Genomic DNA, 24,319 nt, shown 5'->3' on the forward strand with positions numbered 1-24,319 from the left:
GATCCTTCCTGGTTTTCACTTACCACAGGGTGTTCCCATCCATCATAGGGCATAATCGATACTCAGAGAGACCAGCCTTACCTCCTAAGGCCTGCCCGGTTTCACTATGAGCAGGTAAGGCTGAGTGGAGACAGATTTGAGACGCTTAACTAAATAGAGACAAATGGAGCAGTTCTAGGAATTGATGACAGTGGTCCAAACCCTGATTACAAAGGTACAGGCATTAAAAGCAGAGCACAACGCCGTGAAACAGTGCTTGTCCACATGGGACATTATGCCCACTGAGATGCCTACCCCCTCCCCCATTGGTATTCATATGGTGGTTCACTTAAGAAATTACAGCAATTTAGTGATGCCAGTATCATGCAGATCGCGTTTTGACCTCTTACCTTTTCCACTGACAGGTCTTAAGCATGGGAGGCTGCTTTCCATTCTACCAAGCATCACACTGGCCTGGATAACACTCCTGTTTACTGCCAGTGGCGAACTGCTGGACCAATAAGACAGTTTCTTTGGTGTCCTCAAGCAAATGTTCAGGAGACCTGAATTACCCTATGCTGCCCAGGAAACACAATTGGACTACCTTAAAGGCCCCACGGATGTCCTATCATATATCACCAGGTTTAAACAACTAGCCACAGATACTGCATGCCTCGCAGATGCACAATTCACATTGTTCAGGCTAGGGCAACTCGGTCATGCAGTAGGACTATCACCTGCAGGAACTTCTTATGGAAAGAAGGCGGAACCGAAACTGGATCATGCCAATGGTCCCTCCTTGTGCTGAAACAGGTATGGACATGGAGTCTTATAATGCTTCAGGGGAACCCATGCAGGTTGGCACTATGAGAAAACCACTGGCGCCAGAGGGAAGGCCATGCCGCAGGTTGGCCCTTTTCATGTAATGGGCTGCTAACATGCACTTAGTGAGAGAATGCCCCATTGCCACACACCGGTGATCGGGAAACACCATTTCCCATCCATAAAAAAGTCGACTGAATGGGAAGCTTGACGAGGACCTGTTTTATCGATCATCAATGAAACTGGAGATGTCTCACGCCTACTAGTCTTCCCTGTTGAAATTCCCAGTTCCGCAAAGTCCAGGAAGATAACTGCATTGGGCGACTCTTGGGCCGCCGGGATATTCATGGACACAGAGTGGGGACTGAACCATCAGATTCCAAGAACAAGCAATAAGGTCTTGGTATTAGTGGAAGAAGCCGACAGCCGACCCCTATCTTCCGGACCAGTTATGGAATGCACCTGTCCCGTTTGGATGGTGGTCACAGGGCATCAGGAAGAATGACCTTTTGATCTTATTACCACCATTCATTTACTGCATATACTGGGCATTCCCTGGCTAAGGTTGCATAATCCTTACATAAATTGAACTGCAGGGACGTTGTTTTTGAGTTCTGTATATTGCAGTTGTCACTGCATCTTTCATTTATCAAGACCAAACTAAGTACCACCTCTCGAACATACCTCGCAGTTCAAGGTGCCATCATATCTACTAAATATCATGACTACTTGGACATATTCACAGACAGCCATGGCAAGACGCTTCCTCCTCACCGGCCAGATGATTACGCGATCGACCTGCTTCCTTCCTCTCCTCTATCTCTATCTCTACCTGTGGTGTTCCACAGGGGTCTAACCTCTCTCCCTGGCTGTTCAACCAATACCTGGCACTTCTTGCCCATCACATTGCCACTCTGTGCCCCAACTTTAAGTGGTATGTGGATGACACTCAACTCAGTTTCAGGCTCCCTTCCGCCACCTCTTCTCCTTCCCTCATCTCTGACTGTCTGTCTGCTATCCAGGAGTGGTGTGCCACCAATGACCTCGGCCTTAATGCCAGTAAGACTAAGATTCTCCTCATCGGTACACCCGCTCCCTCCTTCCCTATAGCTCTCTGGACAGCCTCTCTTGTCCCTCTTCCTGCTCCCACCTGTGAGGTTAAAAACCTCGGGGACATCTTCAACTCCACACTCTCCTTCTCTCCTCACATCTCTGATGTCTCCAAGAAGTCACACTACCAGCTGCACCTCCTCAGAGGTATTCTTCCTTTCCTCTCCTTCGCCCAGAAGCTCAGTGTCCCCAGAGCTCTGGTTCTCTCTAGGCTGGACTAGTGCAACAGCCTCTGTCTAAATCTGCCTGATTCTACTCTCCGCCCTCTGCAACTCATCCAGAAAACAGGACTGCAAGACTTGTCCTAGGCCTCAAGCACAGGAATCGTATCTCTCCAGGACTGAAATCACTGCACTGGCTCCCAGTGGCTGCGAGGATTAAGTTCAAAACCCTATGCATCGTCCACAAGGCCTTCCGGGGTATGGGGCCTCAATACCTTCAACTCTCTCTTCCTAAATATCTCTCGAGCTCTTCACTCATCCGCCTCCAACTCCCTCAGGGTCAGCCGCTTCTCCAAGCAACACGTTGGTGGTAGATCACTTTCTTCGGCTGGGGCCTCCCTCTGGAACAGCCTCCCTGCCTCCCTTAAACTTGAGGAGAACCATATCCGGATCCGGATGCACCTCAAAACTTTTCTCTTTGCTTCTGCTTTTTCTCCTCCTCTCCCCTGCTGACCTCCTGGCTGTAACCGGAATTGCTGTGGAAACCTGGATACGCTCTAATCTCTGGCCCAGGTCCCTCCCCGCCAGTCTCACACAACTGCACTGCCTGCCTGGCAACCCCCGCACTTGGGGACTGTTTCTGTATCCCAGAGTCCCCCTACCAGCACTTGACACTTGATGCCTGCACTTACCCTGCACTTGCCACTTGCTGGCCGCTACTTTTACTTATTGTTATTATCTATTCCAATGTACTGCACTGTCCTTTCTCCCTACGCACGCACTTGCGCGATCTGATTGACACCTGGCCTAGGAGGATCGTTGTCTGTCATCCCTTTTTTCCCCCTCCCTTGCCTCGTCGCGCCTTGAAACACTTGTGTATAGGTGTGTTATAAATACCATGTCATATCATATCATAAACGGCGATTTTTGCCGCGATTTTAACACATGGAACCAAATATAGTCTGTTAAAGTACTTGGGTGCTCCTATTTCTTTTTGCCAACCGCAAAACTCCCAAAAGGGAGGGGTGCCTAAAAACGAAATTCCTAACTGCTCCCCATTCCCTAGACCCTGCCTTAAAGGAGAGGGTTTTCCATAATAAACTGACTATCTGGGTTTGTTCTGGTGCAGAAAAGTGTCTTGCTAAAATAAATAGAGTGAAGTCCCTGATTAAAAGCATACTCTGCAGAAAGTGAGAAAGTTACTCCTAGTAGAGGAGAAATTCTTCATTGCATAGTGGTGGAGAAGGAAGGGTTCCATATCTATATAAAAAGTGTTTTGTATTTAAAAGTCTGTTCTACTCCAACGCTGCTAGTATTGCCAAGTGCGCACGGGGGTTAAAATAAAGAGCGCTGCGCATGTCAAATGTATTTTTACCAACAGAAAAGTGTTGCATGTTATTTAAGGTAAACGCCATGCAAAGTACATTGTGAAGTTAAATTGTTTCGTCATGTCCAGGGTGCTGCACATTTCTGTACATTAAGAGTATTTTGTGAGTGTCTCAGGTATCTGAAGTATTCTATAGATCTGCGTTTCTATGTAAGCAGGGTGGAAATAACCAAAGAAGAAAAACTGTACATGTTGTGGATTAAAGAGTCTGTGATCTGTGTGACTGTAAACCAACTGGTGCTTCCCATGTGCGTAAAAAGGGAATTATTAGGAGAGAAAAGCAGCTGGGCCACGCAGTGAGGTGGCGCGTCTTGTACTTTGTGCAAATATTGATTGTTCCTATTCATTCATAAATATATATCCTTTCTACTCACCGGTCTGATTTGTGGCTTGTCTATGGCACAGGGGTGAGGGATCCACGTGGTATAATAGGGTTCATAGGCAGCACTAGATTGAATTATAGAAAAAGGTGCGCCAGGGGCAGGGTGCAGGGGCCATGGGGTAAGAGGGGAATACAAGAGGGGGAGACAATAAACTAATCACCATAATCTGGTAGACATCCAGGCCACCTCCCTCATTTCCCAAAAAACACAAGCCGCGTGCTTTGCTGCTGACCACGATAATCCCACACTTTTGTATTTAACCCTCAGTATTTTTCCAAATCTTCCTGGAGATGGATTTCTCTCTTCTCTTGGGGTTAGGCAAGTAAAGATTGCAGCAGCGCTGGCTGTTGGGGTGCTGGTAAGAGCCGGCATTCTCCTACAGAGTCTGTTCTGCTTGGAGAATAACGGCATTCAATTTGAGAAAGGAGAAGTTTCCATTAAAATGTTCTTCCAATCTGGTTAACCCCATGCTCATTGCAGGGCCTGAGTCCTAGCTCTGGGGAAAAGTAGTGTGGAAAGCCAAACTTCTCCCCTCCACTTTCAAGCACCACCATTCTGAAGTGAGAGGAAGGACTCAAGAGGAGAGGTCATGCTTCCCAGCTGCAAAACCAGATGAAATCTATCAGTGTGGGGCAGCAGGTACACTGAAGTCACTGCAAGCATTTCTAAAAAGTCTGCCACTTTGCTGAGCTACGAAAGTGTCGTTAAGCCTTCAGTAAATAAAAAAAGTGGTATTGCGAACAGATAGGAAGACATGGCATATGAGGAGGGACTTTGTAGGTGTTGTTTAGTTATTTGCCCACCCATTGACTGACCATGGCCATGCTAAACCCTGTGGCCATTCCCACCCAGCTCCTGCCCCTCCCTGCCCAAAACACCTCCTCATGGGAGCTCTTTCAGCTCGCTTTAATCAAGCATTACCATTAACTGTTACACTCGAAGTGCCTGCCAGTGTTTTTTCAAAGAAGTCTTCTTAGAGTTAATTCCTTAATTGGAACTGTAAACCCGCTACTGGTGTAATAGAAAAGGTGTAATGGAGTAATACAAATGTCTTAACCAGCTCTGCCTTCAGCTACTTGATTTATAAGCACTATGCATGTCCTTCACTGACTTCCTATTAAAAGCAAGCCTTGGTAAAGCCAACAGTTTTGGCTTGTGTTTTAGTATTAGGCATTTGCCAGGCACTGCTATTAGATGTCCTGGTATTTGCACTATTTTGCACCTGCTACCATCAATAGTGAGTTAATCGCAGTGCCTGGCAGATGCCTTACCCATGCCTACACACAATCCCAAACCGTTGGCATTGCCAAAGCTTGTTTCTAAATGCCCTCGCAGAACTGACGGTCACTAGGGAAAGAGTCAAGGCTTGGATGTCAATACACCTTATTCTTTCATTTACAGAATATGGTGCTTTTAGGAAAAGTGTTGTTCCTCCACGGAACAACGCTCTTTAAATTTTGCACAGACCTCTAAATTGGGCCTATTGTGTATTCTGTGGCACTTGTCCTCTTCACACCTAATGCAGTATTATAGTAACTTTACAGCAGTGAAAGAGCAATAACACTGGCAAAAATTGCTCTAGAGCACAAACATTCTTTCAGTGTATTCTTGCAAAAGGACTCGAGGTAGGGCACAGGTTACCCTGGATTAAAGACGCATGGGTGAATATGCTTTTTGCACCAGTGTCCTTTTCTACCCTGGGCTTTACTGCGGTCGCAACAGGCAGTTTCTGCAACACTGCCCCATACTTGGAGTTCTAGAAATGGGCTCTCTGTGGCTTGTCCTCTCCTCCTGCTGTTCTCTGATGCCGGAGGGTGTCATCACAACTTCACTCTGCTCTGTTTGTCATGTGGAGAAGGATTTTGGGGGAGTCAAGGCGGCCCTACTGCAGTGCTTTAAGCGGGTCCCAGAATTGAGGGGGGCGCTCTAGTTAGGGGGTGTGGCCTAAGTGCGTCAGGTTGGATCCCACCCACCTGGATTTAGGGCATGACCCCTAACTAGAACCCGCCTCGCATATGGGGGGTGGGGGCCTGGCAAATGCTTGGCTCCCCCGAATGCTGGGGCACACTGGTGCGACCGGCCTCTCCTTTTTGTTCCAAATCACAGGCTCTGAGCACTGCTGGCAGGCTGCTTGTAGGGGGTTGCAGCCTGTGATTAAGAAACAAAGAGAGGGGTCAGGAGCACCAAAGGTATAATACCAGTGCACCCCAGCTCTTCTTTTTGTTTCTTTAAGAGAGGAGCTAACACCCAGTAGGCAGCCCTTTAACCAGGCAGCTTCTTTTGTGAAAAGGCTGTCTGCTGGGAGTTAGCTCCTCTCACTAAGAAACAGAAGGATAGCTGGGGCATCCAGCCTCTTCTTTTGTTCCTTACAGAGAGGAGCTGACCCACAGCAGGCAGTCCATTTAGCCAAAGATCTGTGCATGGTTAAAGGGCTGCCTTTAGGTGGCCATGCTTCTGATTGGGAAAAAGAAGAGGCTCTCATTTTTGCCTATTCAGAAGCAGAGGCGTTGTTAGGGGGACTCAGGAGGCTATAACCCCTTTGGTTGTAGCCCCGGATAGAAGCTCAGGGACTACAACGAAAAGGCTAGCTAGCCCTGAGTCCCGACAGTCCCAACATTAGCATAGCCCCGAATCTTTTGCAGACGTAGTAACGCCCTGATCAGAAGCATGACACCTGCAGGCAACCTTTGACCATGAGCAGCCCTTTGGCTAAGGGGGTCGGCATATCTGTGGCTAGTCTGAAGGGAAGCCCCAGCAAGGCCCCAGCTTGGGAGTCTTTTTTGTAGACTTCTGGGGCTCTGCGCTAGCTAGCCCTGGCACATTTGATCCCCTGCCCTATGGGCAGGCCATCCCCCCATCCATAGTGCCCTGCTCAACCACGCTAATGGCATACATCCACACAGAAGTTTGGACACAGAAAGGAACAAAGTCCTAGCTACACGCAACCACCAAACAGGCCCTGGCACCATAAATGTCCAGCCCAGTGTGAATCTTGCCGGACCCCTTGTTCCATGCTGTGCCCTGCAGTAGGCGGTCCTGTCACCCTGGTGTCTGGTGCCCTCTCCAAGTCATAAATTCCCCTCTCCCAGGGGCGGACTGCTCTATCGGCCATTCTGCCACCAGCAGAATGCAATTTGGACTTGGGGTGGCCTGGGGCCGGTTTTATAAGCCACCCTGTGGCCAGTTTGGAATGTAACATTATTTTTGTGATTAAGTAACTGTTACTTGAGGCAGCGTAACGTTAATTCTTGTTCTGAGTTGCTCGCCACCGCACAGCGGATGGGATGCAGCAGGCATTGATCAAAGAAACTTAACACTTATTAATCGTTAACTTTCCTTTGATGAATGCACACAATAGCTGAGGCTGTGCTGTGCAGTGCGTGTCCCCAGCTATCTCCCGGAGTTGCGCCAGGAGGCAGCCGCACTTTCATTAAACAACAAATTGTAACAAATTGTCCTGCGGGGTTGGGAGGGAGTGAACTGAGAGCTCGCCTCCTGCAGAGACTAACTTCAGTTTCCAGGGTCTAAGAGGCTGCCCTTCGTTGGTTCTCATCTTTTATTTCTGACTGCTGTTTTTGTCTGACCCGAGACGACCTGTCAAAACATTTTGTTGATACCAAATATGGGGTACCCCAAGGATCTGCTTCATCACCTTTGCTGTTTAACCTTTATGTTAAACCGTTCCATGACCTGCTCACAGGCCTGGACATCGGGTTTCACTCTTATGCTGATGATATCCAAATGTTCTTCGAGCTACATTTCTCTTGATCATGGCGTTTTAGTCGAACTACTAGCTCGGCTCAAGGGCTGGAGGCTGAACAACTGGCTCAGACTAAACACAGACGGAACTGAATGTGTAATTGTTCACCCTCGTAGATACTCCCACCTTCTCCTTCCCTCTTCCTTCCTTTTTGATGCTCCTAGTACGTTGCCTGAGGTCAAGACCCTACGTTTCTAGCTTGCCTCAGCATTGGATTTGCGGTTTGATCGTATCGCGAGTTGTACGGCATGCGTCTTGAGACTGCTTAAACCGAATCCGACCTTTTCTTACCTCCGACTGTTATTGCTTGAGCCAAAGCTTGACTATTGTAACTCCCTCTATTCTGGCCTTCCCAACTTCTTATCTCATAAGTTACTAATTGTACAGACCAACACTACCAGGACTGTTCTGAATATTTTATTTTTTATTTATTTTACTTATAACGCGCTGGGACAGGGGTCCATGGGCATAGCAACGCGGACAGACGAACACCAGATAACAAAAGCAAGAGGCGGAACAGGGGAACAGGAAGAGGATCCGGTGGAATTAGGGAGTAGACACGATTCCTTCTAACAGGAATGTTTTTAGTCGACATTTAAACATCCTCAAGTGATATTCCTTATGATATGATCGGTTATTTATAACGCGCTTAATACCCAGAGGTTTCTAAGAACGAACCCGGGAATCAAACCTGTGTTGCTCCGTGTCATCTTGCTTCCAAGGCGAGCACGTTGCCGCTGAGCTATCCTCCCGAAACAACTATTCTTATCACTCACATATCACACAGGCTTTGCATGGTCTTTTTTTGCCTGCCTGTGTTCGGCAGATTTACTTCCCAAATAGCTACCCCCCTTGCATAACTGCGCCTCTGTGCTAAGGCCCTTTATCATTTAACCATTCTCTACTCTCCCAACCAACTGCACCAGGCACTTTCTTTTAAGAGGCGTCTCCGTCTTCGAGTCAACCTGAATTCTGCCGAGGTGGGGAGAAGCTTTGCCGTCCAAGGTGCAAGACTCTAGAAGAAACTTCCGTTTGCATCAAGGTAGAAGTCTAAAGGAAAGCGCTAAACCACCCTGTTTCATCGACATTTCTCTTGCTAGTGCTGTGAACTCTGCATATGTGTTGCCCTTTGGGTTTCAGCGCTTTATAAACATGCATAAACATCAAATCCACAGAAACAGAAACAGCACGCTTTCTAGCAGTGGTTAAGGCCCTCTGCAACCCCATTGCTCACAATGGCCGTGGCAAGATTCCAATATTATAATTAAGCGTTATAGACCTGGTCGGGGCGAGGTAACGGTGGCAATGAGCCCTGAAGATTGAGCAAAAAAAGGCCTGAGCACAGCGAGGGAATTTAACAAGGTTTGTGGGCCCGTAACACCTGCTACGATCCAAGAGTGGGGCTTACATCTATATCATGGCCCTTGTTACACTTGGAACTATAGAGTATATCTATGTATAGTACATACATTCGCCTGGTCAGTCGCAGAATCATGGCTGTGTGTGCTATCCGGGCGGTTGGTTAAATGTGACATATTTGTGGTGACTGTAGCTCTTGAGGACAGGACTGAAAGGCCCCAGACTCGAGAGCAAGATGTGTTGGCCTGATGGTATGGCGTATCTACGCTGTCTCTACGGGATTCTTATAGTGGAAGCGACAAAGAGTGGTGCGAGAAGGACAGGGAGGGCGGGGGCAGGGGGAGAAGCAGGGAACATGTGATATCAGGGATCAGTGGCAGAGGTTGCAGGAAGAGCATGTGATATCAGGGGTCAGTGGCGGAGGTTGCGAGGAAGAGCATGTGATATCAGGGGTCAGTGGCGGAGGTTGCGAGGAAGAGAATGTGATATCAGGGGTCAGTGGCAGAGGTTGCGAGGAAGAAGCATGTGATATCAGGGGTCAGTGGCAGAGGTTGCGAGGAAGAGCATGTGATATCAGGGGTCAGTGGCAGAGGTTGCAAGGAAGAAGCATGTGATATCAGGGTCAGTGGCAGAGGTTGCGAGGAAGAAGCATGTGATATCAGGGGTCAGTGGCAGAGGTTGCGAGGAAGAGCATGTGATATCAGGGGTCAGTGGCGGAGGTTGCAAGGAAGAGCATGTGATATCAGGGGTCAGTGGCGGAGGTTGCAAGGAAGAAGCATGTGATATCAGGGGTCAGTGGCAGAGGTTGCGAGGAAGAGAATGTGATATCAGGGGTCAGTGGCAGAGGTTGCAAGGAAGAAGCATGTGATATCAGGGGTAAGTGGCAGAGGTTGCGAGGAAGAGCATGTGATATCAGGGGTCAGTGGCAGAGGTTGCGAGGAAGAAGCATGTGATATCAGGGGTCAGTGGCGGAGGTTGCGAGGAAGAGCATGTGATATCAGGGGTCAGTGGCAGAGGTTGCAAGGAAGAAGCATGTGATATCAGGGGTCAGTGGCAGAGGTTGCGAGGAAGAAGCATGTGATATCAGGGGTCAGTGGCAGAGGTTGGGAGGAAGAGCATGTGATATCAGGGGTCAGTGGCGGAGGTTGCAAGGAAGAAGCATGTGTTATCAGGGGTCAGTGGCAGAGGTTGCAAGGAAGAAGTATGTGATATCAGGGGTCAGTGGCAGAGGTTGCGAGGAAGAGCATGTGATATTAGGGGCCAGTGGCGGAGGTTGCAAGGAAGAAGCATGTGATATCAGGGGTCAGTGGCAGAGGTTGCGAGGAAGAGCATGTGATATCAGGGGTCAGTGGCGGATGTTGCAAGGAAGAAGCATGGAATATCAGGGGTCAGTGGCGGAGGTTGCAAGGAAGAAGCATGGAATATCAGGTGACAGCAAGGAACCAAGTGTTTGTTGCTTGAAGAGAAGAGTCTTTAGATCCTTTCTGAAGCACGGGAGGGAAAAAAAGAGTGGTGCAGAGAGAGATGGAGAGAAAAGAGAGGAGAGAGGGAGAGAAGATGAGATAGGGAGAGAGTGAGACCAACAAAAGGAGTGAAACAGAAAGAGAGAGGGAGAGAAAAAGGAACAGAGAGAGAGAGAGTGAAGGAGAGAGAAAAAGAGGCAGGGAAGTGAGACACAAAAGAAGAGAGCAAGGGGGCAATGCTCAGTTATGTTATTTTCTGCTATTGGGTTTTATATCAGCTCTGCTGCCGCTTGCATAGCAAATTGCATAGCAAATTGGAAAGGGGTAGGGGGTTGGGTTGGTGACGGAAGGATAGAAAGCACAAGACAGCTTTGCTGTCCTGTTCATGTGTGCAGTTCGAAAGTACCAGGGTACTGTGTGTGGGTGTTTCTAAATGGTGTGTGCCAAGAGTCTTTAAGGGGACTGTGTCCAGAAAGGAGCCTCGTGTCCACATAGTGTGAGGGTGCCTTGGTAGTTATTGTGAAAAACAAGTTCTTTGGAACCTTCTGATGTTTGATGTCTGTTGGGTGGGGTGGTCAATTGCCATGTGTGGATGGCTTCCTTGGTATTTGTGCTGCGTGTTGGATCGCATGGTATGAGCGTGTTAGGGTCGGGAACAATCAGTGGAGATCTTGACGTGCTTTTGGAGCAACCATACAGTGTCGTGGTCGTGCCGACGTCCTTGGGTAGGTAATCGACAATCCTGAGGTGCATTGGGTTGTGTTCCTATCAAGAGACAGCATTTAGCGTTGGGCCCTAACTCCCACTAGATAAAGACGGGGCAGGAGACATGGGAGCATGCAACAGTAGGTGCCAAGTGGGATCACTCATCTCTCCAAAGCGCGTCCATCTTTGGGGTATTCTCTTATACACTGCCCCCAACCCCTGGATGAAGGCTTCTGTCAATCTCAATCGAAAATCCACAGAAAAAGCACCAGCCGTGAAATCAGCTGGAATTCACTCCATCAACGTCTGCAAATCCACACACCAGGCGCTGGGTGAGTCAAGGACCAACCGCCTGGAACTGGTCCACTTGAGTGTCCACCGCCGGCGGGTAAAGGAGTGCCACCTCAAAGGTGACGCATGGTTTTGACTGGCTAAACCATGTCAGATCTGACAGCCTCGAACATGTGCTTGTATCCAAACCGTGTTGCCATAGAGTTTGGTTAAAATCTCGTAGTGGATGTGATTTGCCCTGCCTTGACGTTTCTTCAAGAAAGTTTGATATCACATCCCGTGAAGGAGAGTGAACATTTTTCCGGGGAAGGGTGACTGAAGCTGATGCAAGAACTCCAGCAAACCTATCTTGGGTGGTGCAATGCACTCTTCAAAGGCCTCCTGCCATCCTCCCTTGTGCCCCTGAGAAGTGTCCACGTGGCTGCACGCCTCATCAAGGGTCTATGCAGATACGACCAGATCATCCCGGCCCTCATCGACCTTCACTGGCTCCCACTGTACCCACAACTCACCTTCACGTCTTTCTGAATCATCTATAAGGCAGTCGCCGTGAAGTCACCCAGCTACCTTGCAGAGAGACTCTGCATCTCCGGCAGACAGCGCACCACCAGGAGCCAGGACATGTGCACACGTGAAATCCACTGATGCAAAAATGAAAGGACCAGAAAACAAACCTTCTCTGCCTATGCCCCAAGACTATGGCACCATCTCCCCGTCAGTATCAGTCTTGTCCCCATGCTCCCACAATTCACAAAAGAACTCAAGACCCACCTCTTCAAGGAGTCTCTCCTGCTCAACACCTAGGCCATCACGTCGCCCCTCGCACCTCCTGACTCGCTAGACACCGCCCGCCCCCTATCCACCCCACCACCCAGTGCAACTATACCCCTCCTGGGTGGCCCTCTGTATCCTACCCCTCAAGCCTCCCCCCGCCCGCTGTATATGTGTTCTGTTGTTAAAACTGAAAAGCTCTGTGTTATGCAACAGTAATGTTGTGCACCTCTTTAAAGTGCTTCATTGTGTGTCTGTATTGGAGTATACCACTGTAAAGCTCTCCGCTGCTTCTCGAAGCTAGGTCCGCACTCAATAAATACCATGATAATAGTAATAATATCCTAATTCCATGAATCCTTAACATGCGCCCTGAAGCCATTTAGCAAGCACATATGAAGGCTAGCGCTATAAAAAAAAAACTCCACAAATGAGAAAATAAAAATCGAACCCTTACCACTGGGATTAAGGGAAAGATGGGAAATGGTAGGGTCGTATCCCACCGAGCCAGGAGAGTGCAAGGACCTGGCCCAAGAGAGCTCTGCTAGCTGCCGTGACCGCCCCCAGGACCCAGGACTTGTGGAGCCCTGGAAAGAAAGTGCTAAGGGCCACTTACCTTCGTCGAGCGAAAGGGTCAGCAGGCAAAGGGTGGCCAGCAGGGCCCCCGCAGAGGGCATTTTTGGAGCCCGCCCGCCACTCTTCACTGATGAGAAATGAAGCGAGGTTCTCAGGAAACTCGCAGGCGTCTCTGCCGAGGGGAGGGGTTATGTGGCGGGCGGTGGGGGCGCTCGGGTGGAGGAGAGGTTTGCAAGGGCTTTGTGCAAGCTTTGCTGTTTCGTTTCTGAGCACTTTACGTTCATCGACTCCAAGAAGCATCTTTAGAGTTCTGTGCGTGAGTCACATCCCATGCCAAGATGCCCCCCGCCCCACGAACTCTAGCCGCCCTCCAGGGACGGATGCCCCCTGTGAAATGCTTTGCTGCCCATGACCTTTACAGGTTCCTATGCCCCATGACGTTAAAGAACATGTGTGACTTGAATGCCCCAAGTCATACATGACCCCACCATCAACTGCCTCATTGGCCTCCATTCAGTGGGTGTGGTTTATGCCCCTATTGCCCTATAGCCCTCGGAGGGGGTTATGCCCCCCAAGAACGGCATTGCCCCCAGGGCAACATTATACCATAATGGCCTTCATGCCCTGAATGTGCGTTATGCTCCCTTGGTCCTTAAGTCCAGAGGCGTCCCTTGAGGGGGGCATAGGGCAGTGGCGTCACTAGAAATCAGTGTTAGGGGGTGCAAACCAGGGGCAAAAATACACCATGCTGGGGCGGGGTGGTGGCACATCACATAAGGCTCAACAGCCCACAATGTTGTAAGTGTACCCATATTTTACCAACCTGGTTAAAACACGCGCCATTAAGCAAGTTCTGGGTAGGTTTAATGCAATACAAGTTTCCCATCAAGTTGATATACATCCTAAAAAGTGAACTCTAGTTCAACAGTTGCTGCAAAAATGCCCTTGCAGTCAGCAAGAGACTGCATGCTTTTAATCCAAGTAGACATCACTCCCAGCACAGCTTTGAATAATGTGTAGTTGGAGGTGGTATTTAGCAGAGGAGACATCACTTCTGTCTCTGCTCTAAATAATAGCTTTAACAGAATTAAAAAATAGTCAGTATAACAGAAGAGCTATCCTTCAGACCTCAAGTGAAATGCTAGTCAAGGACAGTCTGTTTAACAGATGGAATATCACACAAAGGCGCCAAGTAAGGAGAAAAGGAGGCAGCTGCTCCATTGGTTCTTTAGCGATGGTTGCAGGAATCTCACTTTGCCCCCCTAGAATGTATAACAGTTTTCAGTTTCTGGCTGTACACCCCAGTGACGGCTAGTGAATCTGTTGATTGGAGGGGCGTACACATTTCACCCAAATATGCCAATGTGACGGAGCGTAGCGAGGGAGTCCAAACCAATTAAGAGGAGTTGGGGGGCTTCCCACCCAGAGATAAAAAAAAAAAAATGGCTTCCAATGGGGCCAAATTGGGTAAAATTCCAGTTTGAAATTGGTTTTGTATAGTAACGCATGAAAAAATACAATAAAAGCAAGTTACTAATAGTGCAAATGAGCATTTTGCCGAACACATTTTCAGTTTGCTTTTGCCGACAATATATGCCAGTATGAAAACATTTTCACGCTGGCTGCATCCATACATTTCCATGCTGGCTGCACCAATATATGCTAGTATTCCCATTTAAGCACATATTCATGTTTGCTTTACGGATAATGGCAGTAATGATACTATAAGAAATCATGTCCACACTTGTTCTGCCAAAATATGGCCGTATCCCCCGTAAGAACATTCTCCAGTTGGCTTTACCATTAAAAATGCCCTGCCACAGTATGAAAATATGTCCAAACTGCCTGCATTAAAATGCCATTCTAGCTCTATAATAATACTTATCATGCTTGCTTATCAAAGATAACCAATACAAAATGTAATGCAACAGTAAGAAATGGTTAGACTGGCTGCACCAAAATGCCAGTTTAGGAATGTAATAACACTTATCATGCTTGCTTTTTCAAAGATGCCCAATACAAAATATCATGCCACGGTAAGAAATGGCTAGACTGGATGCACCAAAATGCAAGTCTAGCCACTTAATAACACTTATCATGCTTGCTTTATGAAAGATGCACAATACAAAATATCACTCCACAGTAAGAAATAGCTGTACTAGCTGCAATAAAATGCCAGCCTACCTACACAATAGCACTTATCATGCTTCCTTTATCAAAGATGCGCAATACAAATGGCAGACCACAATAAGAAATGACTAGACTGGCTGCATCAAAATCCCAGTCTAGCCACGTAATTATCATGCTTACTTTATCAAAGATACCCGATACAACATAACATGCATACAGAAAGAAATGGCTCGACTGTGTGTATTAAAATGCCAGTTTAGCTACATAATAACACCATGCTTGCTTTGTCAAAGATGCCCAATACAAAAAGGCAAGCCACTGTAAGAAATGTCTAGACTGGCTGCAATAAAATGCCAGTCTAGCTACATAATAACACTTATCATGCTTGCTTTATCATAGATGCCCTATATAAAAAGCCATCCATGCCTGCCCTCTGGATTCCCCAGCCTCGGAACACACACAATGTGATTATGTGTGCATGTGAGGTGCTGGGGGGCCCAAGGAGTAGGCATGTTATTTCTTACTAGGCATCTATCATAGATGGCCAGTTAAAAAAAAGAAAATATCATGCCTGCCCCCCCCCCCTGGGCCTCCCCAGCACCTTACACAGTTAGCTGATTTTGGCTAATGCACAACCCCCTCCTGCCAAAATAGGCTCCATATCCCACAATAAACACACGTGCACACACATTTACACAACCTTCACACGCAGCATGCAGTTCCTTAGCTAGCATCCCCAATGGGCCATGCAATGTTGGGGAAGCAGAACACCCCTGGCTTTGCATGGCTCGTTGGATATGCAAGACTGAGGAACAGTGTTTTCCTTTAACAGTTCAAGCCAGCTGAGGAGTGCTCCCTCAGCTGCAAAAAGCAGCTAAGGATTTGCTCAGTGTTTACATTGGGCTGGCTCCCTGGCTTCTCCAGAATGGGCGAGGGAACCGTAGGTCGGCACCCCACACCCATTATAGCGAAGCTGCCACTAGTACACCGTCAATGAATCTATGCACAAGGTCAGTGTAGCTGGAGATAAAATACTGTTAACTTTGTAGTATGTACATGAACTGCACTGTTGTTAATGCAGCGATTCTGAACACATTAAGGGATCCACAGACATAGATGTCCTACAATAGAAGCCTACCAAGGTAGCTCAGCAGTTTGAGTGACTGTTGCTAAGAAGTTATATATTTAAAACTGGCTGTAAATCTTAGGACATTTTACAATTCCTGTAAAAATAAAACAGTGCTATAAATGTCTTTGGCAAGGGGATGGGTTGGGGTGGTAGTTTGCTTATATTCAGGGTGAGGGTGGGGGAATTTCTGCCCCTCTAGTGAAAATCAAAAGCTGGCACCCATGAATCCACAATTTTCATAATAACGGTTGACAAGCATATAACAGCTTTAGAAATATATCCTGTGATAAAACACAAAGGAAGGGGCACAAAAATCACAGAGGATTTGCGTGGCAGTCTGACAAAAGAAATAAAAACATTTAAAGAAAACCTGTGAATGCAAGTTTAAGAGCATGTTTCAGTTTGGAAACGTCCTTTTTGTTTATTTCTAGACAATTGTAAGATGCACATTTGGAAATGAATAGTGTGCCCATCATGTAGGAAGCTTGCTTTTAACAGTGATTGCCCCCACCCCTGTGAAATTCATGGCCCCATTGATTGCCGAGGTGTCCCATTCAGGCCAGAAGAAAGAACTCAAGCTGACCAAATTTAGCCTGCAAACGCGTGAAGGACGGATGAGCGAAGGCACATCTTTAAGGCCCCGAAAAGAGTTCTTTGCCAGAGTGGGTTGGAGGGGGCAGGTCAACAATTAGGGAGGCAAGGCAGTAAATGGGGGGGGCAACTGCCCCCCTATTGACTGCTTTGCCCCCCAAATTGTTTGCAATTGATGGCAATTGCCCCTCATTGGCTGATTTGTACTTGTTTATTTGTAATGCGCTTATACACAGATGAGGTGCTTCAAAGCGCTTGAAAGCAGGAAGGGAACAAGGGAATACAGTGGTCATTCTTAAGCCTTGAAGTTTCCGAGTGATCTAACTAAAATAACTAGCATACTAGGCCTGAGGCATTTCTACTAGTGCAGGTGCATGACAGGAGGGAAGGAGAGAGGGGGAGGGGGAAGGGCATACAATCAATAAACTACCATGCTAGGCCTGGCGTCAATCGGGTTGATTGATGATTCTTCATCTCTAATGCGCCTATGCCCAAGTGTTTCGTGTTAGGACGAAATGTCAGAATAAAATGTACTTACCTTACAAAAAGACCTAAAACACATACCAGCAAAAGTTTGAACTACCAAAAATGTGAAGTTTTTGTGGTATGTGTTTTGGTGGGGCGGTAAATAAAAAAATAAAAAGCCGGGAGCGGCGGGGAGTCCCCCTCAACACCCCGTTCACTATAGTATACAGTATAGTGAGCGGGGTGTTGCGGGGGACACACCCGCAGCTCACCAGAGCAAAAAAAAAAAGCCTGGTGCTCCAGAGGTGTCCCCCGCAACACCCCGCTCACTACACTATACAGTATAGTGAGCGGGGGATGTGGGGGAAAACCCTGCAGCTTCCCAAAAAAAAAAAGGACCCTGCTGCGCCAGTTTCCGATCACGGAAGTGAAAGGGTACCGGCGCTGCAGGGACACAGCGCATCTTAAAAGGTAAGTAGGGCATGGGTGGGGGTGTCATGGGGGTTTGTTGGGGGTGTGTTGTGGGTGGGAGTGTACGTTTGTAGAGTTTTGAAATGGATGTTCGCATGGGAAATGTACGAACATTTTGTAGTACGTACATTTCCCATGCAAACATTTCCGTCGCGGGTTATTCCGCCTCGGAAATTTCACGTAGATCCAGTTTTTCAGGTCCAACAAAGCTAGGGGGAGACAAAGGGAGGACAGGACAAATGATCTTGCTAGGCCCAGTGCATTCAAGGTCGTGCATGTGCGCAGACAGGAAGTGCGTTGGGCATCTCATGACCTTTAAACCTGTTCTGTGCCATAAGTAGAGTAGGCACAACGCATCAGGCTACTGGTGCAGCAGGGCACGAGGGCACTATGGTTTTGGCATGGAGTCGATGGAAAAGGGGCATCTGTTTGGCAGATTATCCCCGTTTGAGATGGAACTACCCTCCTCATTCAATTTGTTAATACAAATTCAAAAAGGCAGGGCATTGCACCCTTGCAGATGACAATTCCTCACATTCTCTGCGTAAGTGTATGCCCCAGGGCAGCATTATGCCCCTTTGCCCTCCATGCATTGAATGTGCTTCATGCCCCTATTGGTCTTAAGCCCTCCATGGGTGTTCTGCCCCTCAAGACCTGCAATGCTCTCCTTAAGTGTATGCCCCCAGGGCAACATTAAGCCCCAGCGAACCTTTTTCCGACTGTGAATTCTATATCTTTAGGTCCTGCACTGTGCCCGACCCTCATGGACTTTATGCCCCTATGAGGCTCATTCCCCTGGGGCTTCTTTCCCCAGCTACCGTTTGCACCATACACAGTATGCCCCCAAGTATGCGGTGCCCCCATGGACACATGGACTTCATGGCTGGTAAGGTTTGTGCCCAAATGAGTTATAAATCCCTTGAACATTGCCAGTGCTTTAAGTGGAATAAGAAATTGAGAGGGTGGGGGCTCTCAAAATATAGTATTTGAGGGTGGGGCTGAATAAGTGTCTGGCGCAGCCCAAAAATCACAAGAAGCTTAGGAACCTTAAAGGACACATCTCCCGTGCAAGTAAAAAATGGTCTGTTATTATTATTATTATTATTATTATTATTATTATTATTATTATTAATAAAAGACACGGTTCAGTTCTTGTACTTGACGTGAAAGAAGGGAAATCGATTTGACAGGGTGTTCAAATAAAAAAATTGACTAAAATAAAATATATTTAAACATAAAAAGGAGAATAAAAATAAAAAAGGTTAATGTAGTTTCCATTCCCTCACATATTTTGAAGGAAATCCCTGGTTCCTATGGGTTAATTGTATTTAATTAATCTTATGCCAAGACTTAAATATAATAGGCTCTAAAAAAAACAAGATCTCTTCTCTATATTGTACGTTTCTTTCAAAATATTAAAAAGCAAACAATCTAACTTCAAATGTTGGAAACCTACGATGTGGGTATAAACATGGGGCTATAGTGACATCTAATGGGTAACTGAAGAATTGTCACCCATAATTGTTTCCATTGAGTTTGGTACATGGGGAATCAGGTTGAGCAAGTCAGTTTGTTGAGCCCAAGAAAGGCTCTGGCTTCCAGAGGTATTTTGGACCCTGCTGGGGTTGAGTCCAGCTCCCAGTCCAATTAAAGCCCAGAACATTATCCGTTGGATGTAGGTAATCCACATAAACCCGTGGAAAGTGCAAGCCAGCAACGTTTGGTAGTGCTGTAAAAAAGTGGTGGTAATTTCATTGCCATGACTTTTTTGGGTGGTAAAGGAATTACCTCTGTTTTAGTGCACTGCCGAATTCTCAGTTTGACCTTGAAGAAGAGGATATACCCCCAGCATGCTTGCTGGAGGAAAATCCTTCACTTTAAGGGCAATCATTGGTGTATTTACTACGCAGAATAACCGCTCACTGCAAATCTGACACAAATCTCCATGGACTACAACAATTGGAATTTACACCACTCTACCACCACTCGTAATCCCATGGTAACCCCACTGGACCGCTTGGCAGTAACGGTAAAGGTATTTGGTGGATTTACTGCGTATTTACCACCCGGTTCGCAATAAGGACCATTCTTCGGGCTCAGTCAGTAGATGTGTTCCCTTGGTTTCTTTCTTATTTTATTTTATTGCTCATTTGTAAAGCGGCTATTCACAGGAACAGTGTTTCAAAGCACTTCAAGTCAGGGGTGGGGGGGGCAGAGGTAAACGCAATAACAACAATGGTACGGACACATTGAGGAGGAGACTGTTTATAAACATGAACACAGGACTGTCGTACTAGGCCTGACGGCTTTTCAGAGAGTACATATGCTGCAACAGAAAAAAAGGAGAGGAAGCGGGTAAGAGATGAGAAGGCATGGCACCTAGATTCAAATATCCCAGAAAGCACACACTATGCAGTAAAGAGGAGATTCAAATGTCCCAGAAAGCAAAACATGTACAGTACAGAGTAGATTCAAATGTCCCAGAAAGCACAACATGTGCAGTGCAGAGTAGATTCAAATGTCCCAGAAAGCACAACATGTGCAGTGCAGAGCAGATTCAAATGTCCCAGAAAGCACAACATGTGCAGTGCAGAGCAGATTCAAATGTCCCAGAAAGTACAATACATGCAGTATCAAGTAGATTCAAATGTCCAAGAAAGTACAACAAATGCAGTGCAGAGCAGATTCAAATGTCACAGAAAGCACAACATGTGCAGTGCAGAGCAGATTCAAATATCCCAGAAAGCACAACATGTACAGTACAGAATAGATTAAAATGTCCCAGAAAGCACAACATGTGCATTACAGAGTAGATTCAAATGTCCCAGAAAGCACCACATATGCAGTAAAGAGTAGATTCAAATGTCCCAGAAAGCACAACATGTGCAGTGGAGAGTAGATTCAAATGTCACAGAAAGCACAACATATGCAGTGCAGAGTAGATTCAAATGTCCCAGAAAGCACAACATGTGCAGTACAGAGTAGATTCCAATGTCCCTGAAAGCACAGCATGTGCAGTACAGAGTAGACTCAAATGTCACAGAAAGCGCAACATATGTAGTGCAGAGCAGATTCAAATGTCACAGAAAGCACATCATATGCAGTGCAGAGTAGATTCAAATGTCACAGAAAGCACAACATATGCAGTGCAGTGCAGAGTAGATTCAAATGTCAGAGAAAGCACAACAATTGCAGTGCAGAGTAGATTCAAATGTCCCAGAAAGCACAACATGTGCAGAGTAGATTCAAATGTCCCAGAAAGCACAACATGTGCAATGCAGAGTAGACCCAAATGTCCCAGAAAGCACAACATGTGCAGTACAGAGTAGACCCAAATGTACCAGAAAGCACAACAAATGCAGTGCAGAGGAGATTCAAATGTCACAGAAAGCACAACATGTGCAGTACAGAGTAGATTCAAATGTCTCAGAAAGCAAAACATGTGCATTACAGAGTAGATTCAAATTTCCCAGAAAGCACCACATATGCAGTAAAGAGTAGATTCAAATGTCCCAGAAAGCACAACATGTACAGTGCAGAATAGATTCAAATGTCACAGAAAGCACAACATATGCAGTGCAGAGTAGATTCAAATGTCCCAGAAACCACAACATGTGCAGTACAGAGTAGATTCCGATGTCCCAGAAAGCACAACATATGTAGTGCAGAGCAGATTCAAATGTCACAGAAAGCACAACATATGCAGTGCAGAGTAGATTCAAATGTCACAGAAAGCACAACATATGCAGTGCCGAGTAGATTCAAATGTCCCAGAAAGCACAACATGTGCAGAGTAGATTCAAATGTCCCAGAAAGCACAACATGAGCAGTGCACAGTAGATTCAGATGTCACAGAAAGCACAACATATGCAGTGCAGAGTAGATTCAAATGTCCCAGAAAGCACAACATGTGCAGTGCACAGTAGATTCAAATGTCCCAGAAAGCACAATATGTGCAGTACAGAGTAGACTCAAATGTCCCAGAAAGCACAACATTTGCAGTGCAAGGCAAATTCAAATGTCCCAGAAAGCACAACATATGCAGTACAACGCAGATTCAAATGTCCCAGAAAGCACAACATGTGCAGTGCACAGCAGATTCAAATGTCCCAGAAAGCACAACATGTGCAGTGCAGAGCAGATTCAAATGTCCCAGAAAGCACAACATGTGCAGTGCAGAGCAGATTCAAATGTCTGAGAAAGCACAACATGTGCAGTGCAAAGCAAATTCAAATATCCCAGAAAGCACAACATATGCAGTACAGAGCAGATTCAAATGTCCCAGAAAGCACAACATATGCAATACAGAGCAGATTCAAATGTCCCAGAAAGCACAACATATGCAATACAGAGCAGATTCAAATGTCCCAGAAAGCACACATGTGCAGTACAGAGTAGATTCAAGTGTCCCAGAAAGCACAACATGTGCAGTGCAGAGTAGATTCAAATGTCCCAGAAATACCAAAATGTACAGTGAAGAGCAGATTCAAATGTCTGAGAAAGCACAACATGTGCAGAGCAGACTCGAATGTCTGAGAAAGCACAACATGTGCAGTACAGAGTAGATTCAAATGTCCCAGAAAGCACAACATGTGCAGTGCAGAGCAGATTCAAATATCCCAGAAAGCACACCATGTGCAGTGCAGAGCAGATTCAAATATCCCAGAAAGCACAACATGTGCAGTACAGAATAGATTCAAATGTCCCAGAAAGACCAACATGTGCAGTGAAGAGCAGATTCAAATGTCTGAGAAAGCACAACATGTGCAGCGCGGAGTCGAATGTCTGAGAAAGCATAACATGTGCAGTACAGAGTAGATTCAAATGTCCCAGAAAGCCCAACATGTGCAGTGCAGAGCAGATTAAAATATCCCAGAAAGACCAACATGTGCAGTGCAGAGCAGATTCAAATATCCCAGAAAGCACAACATATGCAGTACAGAGTAGATTCAAATGTCCCAGAAATTACAACATATGCAGTGCAAAGCAGATTCAAATATCCAAGAAAGCACAAGATATGCAGTGCAGAGCAGATTCAAATGTCCCAGAAAGCACAACATATGCAGTGCAGAGTAGATTCAAATGTCACAGAAAGCACAACATATGCAGTGCAGAGTAGATTCAAATGTCCCAGAAAGCACAACATGTGCAGAATAGATTCAAATGTCCCAGAAAGCACAATGTGCAGTGCACAGTAGATTCAAATGTCCCAGAAAGCACATGTGCAGTACACAGCAGAATCAAATGTCCCAGAAAGCACAACATATGCAGTGCAAAGAAAATTCAAATGTCCCAGAAAGCACACCATATGCAGTACAGAGCAGATTCAAATGTCCCAGAAAGCAAAACATGTACAGTACAGAGTAGATTCAAATGTCCCAGAAAGCACAACATGTGCAGTGCAGAGCAGATTCAAATGTCAGAGAAAGCACAACATGTGCAGTGCAGAGCAGATTCAAATGTCTGAGAAAGCACGACATGTGCAGTACAGAGTAGATTCAAATGTCCCAGATAGCACAACATGTGCAGGGCAGAGCAGATTAAAATATCCCAGAAAGTACAACATATGCAGTACAGGGCAGATTCAGATGTCCCTGAAAGCACAACATGTGCAGTACAGAGTAGATTCAAATGTCCCAGAAAGACCAACATGTGCAGTGAAGAGCAGATTCAAATGTCCCAGAAAGCACAACATGTGCAGTACAGAGTAGATTCAAATGTCCCAGAAAGCACACGTTCAGCGCAGAGCAGATTCAAATGTCTGAGAAAGCACATGTGCAGTGCAGAGCAGATTCAAATGTCAGAGAAAGCACAACATGTGCAGTACAGAATAGATTCAAATGTCCCAGAAAGCACAACATGTGCAGTGCAGAGCAGATTCAAATGTCTGAGAAAGCACAACATGTGAAGTGCAGAGCAGATTCAAATGTCCCAGAAAGCACAACATGTGCAGTACAGAGCAGATTCAAATGTCAGAGAAAGCACAACATATGCAGCGCAGAGCAGATTCAAATGTCCCAGAAAGCACACCATGTACAGTTCAGAGCAGATTCAAATGTCCAGAAAAACACAAGATGTGCAGTATAGAATAGATTCAAATATCCCAGAAAGCACAACATGTGCAGTGCAGAGCAGATTCAATTGTCCCAGAAAGCACAACATGTGCAGTGCAGAGCAGATTCAAATGTCCCAGAAAGCACAACATGTGCAGTGCAGAGTAGATTCAAATGTCCCAGAAAGCACAACATGTGCAGTGTGGAGCAGATTCAAATATCCCACAAAGCACTACATATGCAGTACAGAGTAGATTCAAATGTCCCAGAAATTACAACATATACAGTGCAAAGCAGATTCAAATATCCAAGAAAGCACAACATATGCAGTGCAGAGCAGATTCAAATGTCACAGAAAGCACAACATGTGCAGTACAGAGTAGATTCAAATGTCTCAGAAAGCAAAACATGTGCATTACAGAGTAGATTAAAATTTCCCAGAAAGCACCACATATGCAGTAAAGAGTAGATTCAAATGTCCCAGAAAGCACAACATGTACAGTGCAGAATAGATTCAAATGTCACAGAAAGCACAACATATGCAGTGCAGAGTAGATTCAAATGTCCCAGAAACCACAACATGTGCAGTACAGAGTAGATTCCGATGTCCCAGAAAGCACAACATATGTAGTGCAGAGCAGATTCAAATGTCACAGAAAGCACAACATATGCAGTGCAGAGTAGATTCAAATGTCACAGAAAGCACAACATAT

The 24,319-nt window shown here is 46.3% G+C and overlaps 1 protein-coding gene across 2 annotated transcripts in view; it reads right to left on the bottom strand.

Moving 5' to 3' along the window:
• The window catches only part of LOC138525694 (T-cell surface antigen CD2-like), a 186,209-nt gene extending 173,308 nt beyond the window's left edge, over positions 1-12,901 (bottom strand). For both annotated transcript variants that reach the window (XM_069635786.1, XM_069635785.1), the window contains exon 1: positions 12,808-12,901. In XM_069635786.1, coding sequence (XP_069491887.1) covers positions 12,808-12,868 — 61 coding nt within the window. In that variant the 5' untranslated portion in view covers positions 12,869-12,901. The remainder of the gene's footprint in view (positions 1-12,807) is intronic.
• Positions 12,902-24,319: the final 11,418 nt, after the last annotated feature.

This window comes from Ambystoma mexicanum, chromosome 7p (genome assembly GCF_040938575.1).
Source record: "Ambystoma mexicanum isolate Mex_15411 chromosome 7p, UKY_AmexF1_1, whole genome shotgun sequence".
Classification (NCBI taxonomy): Eukaryota; Metazoa; Chordata; class Amphibia; order Caudata; family Ambystomatidae; genus Ambystoma; species Ambystoma mexicanum.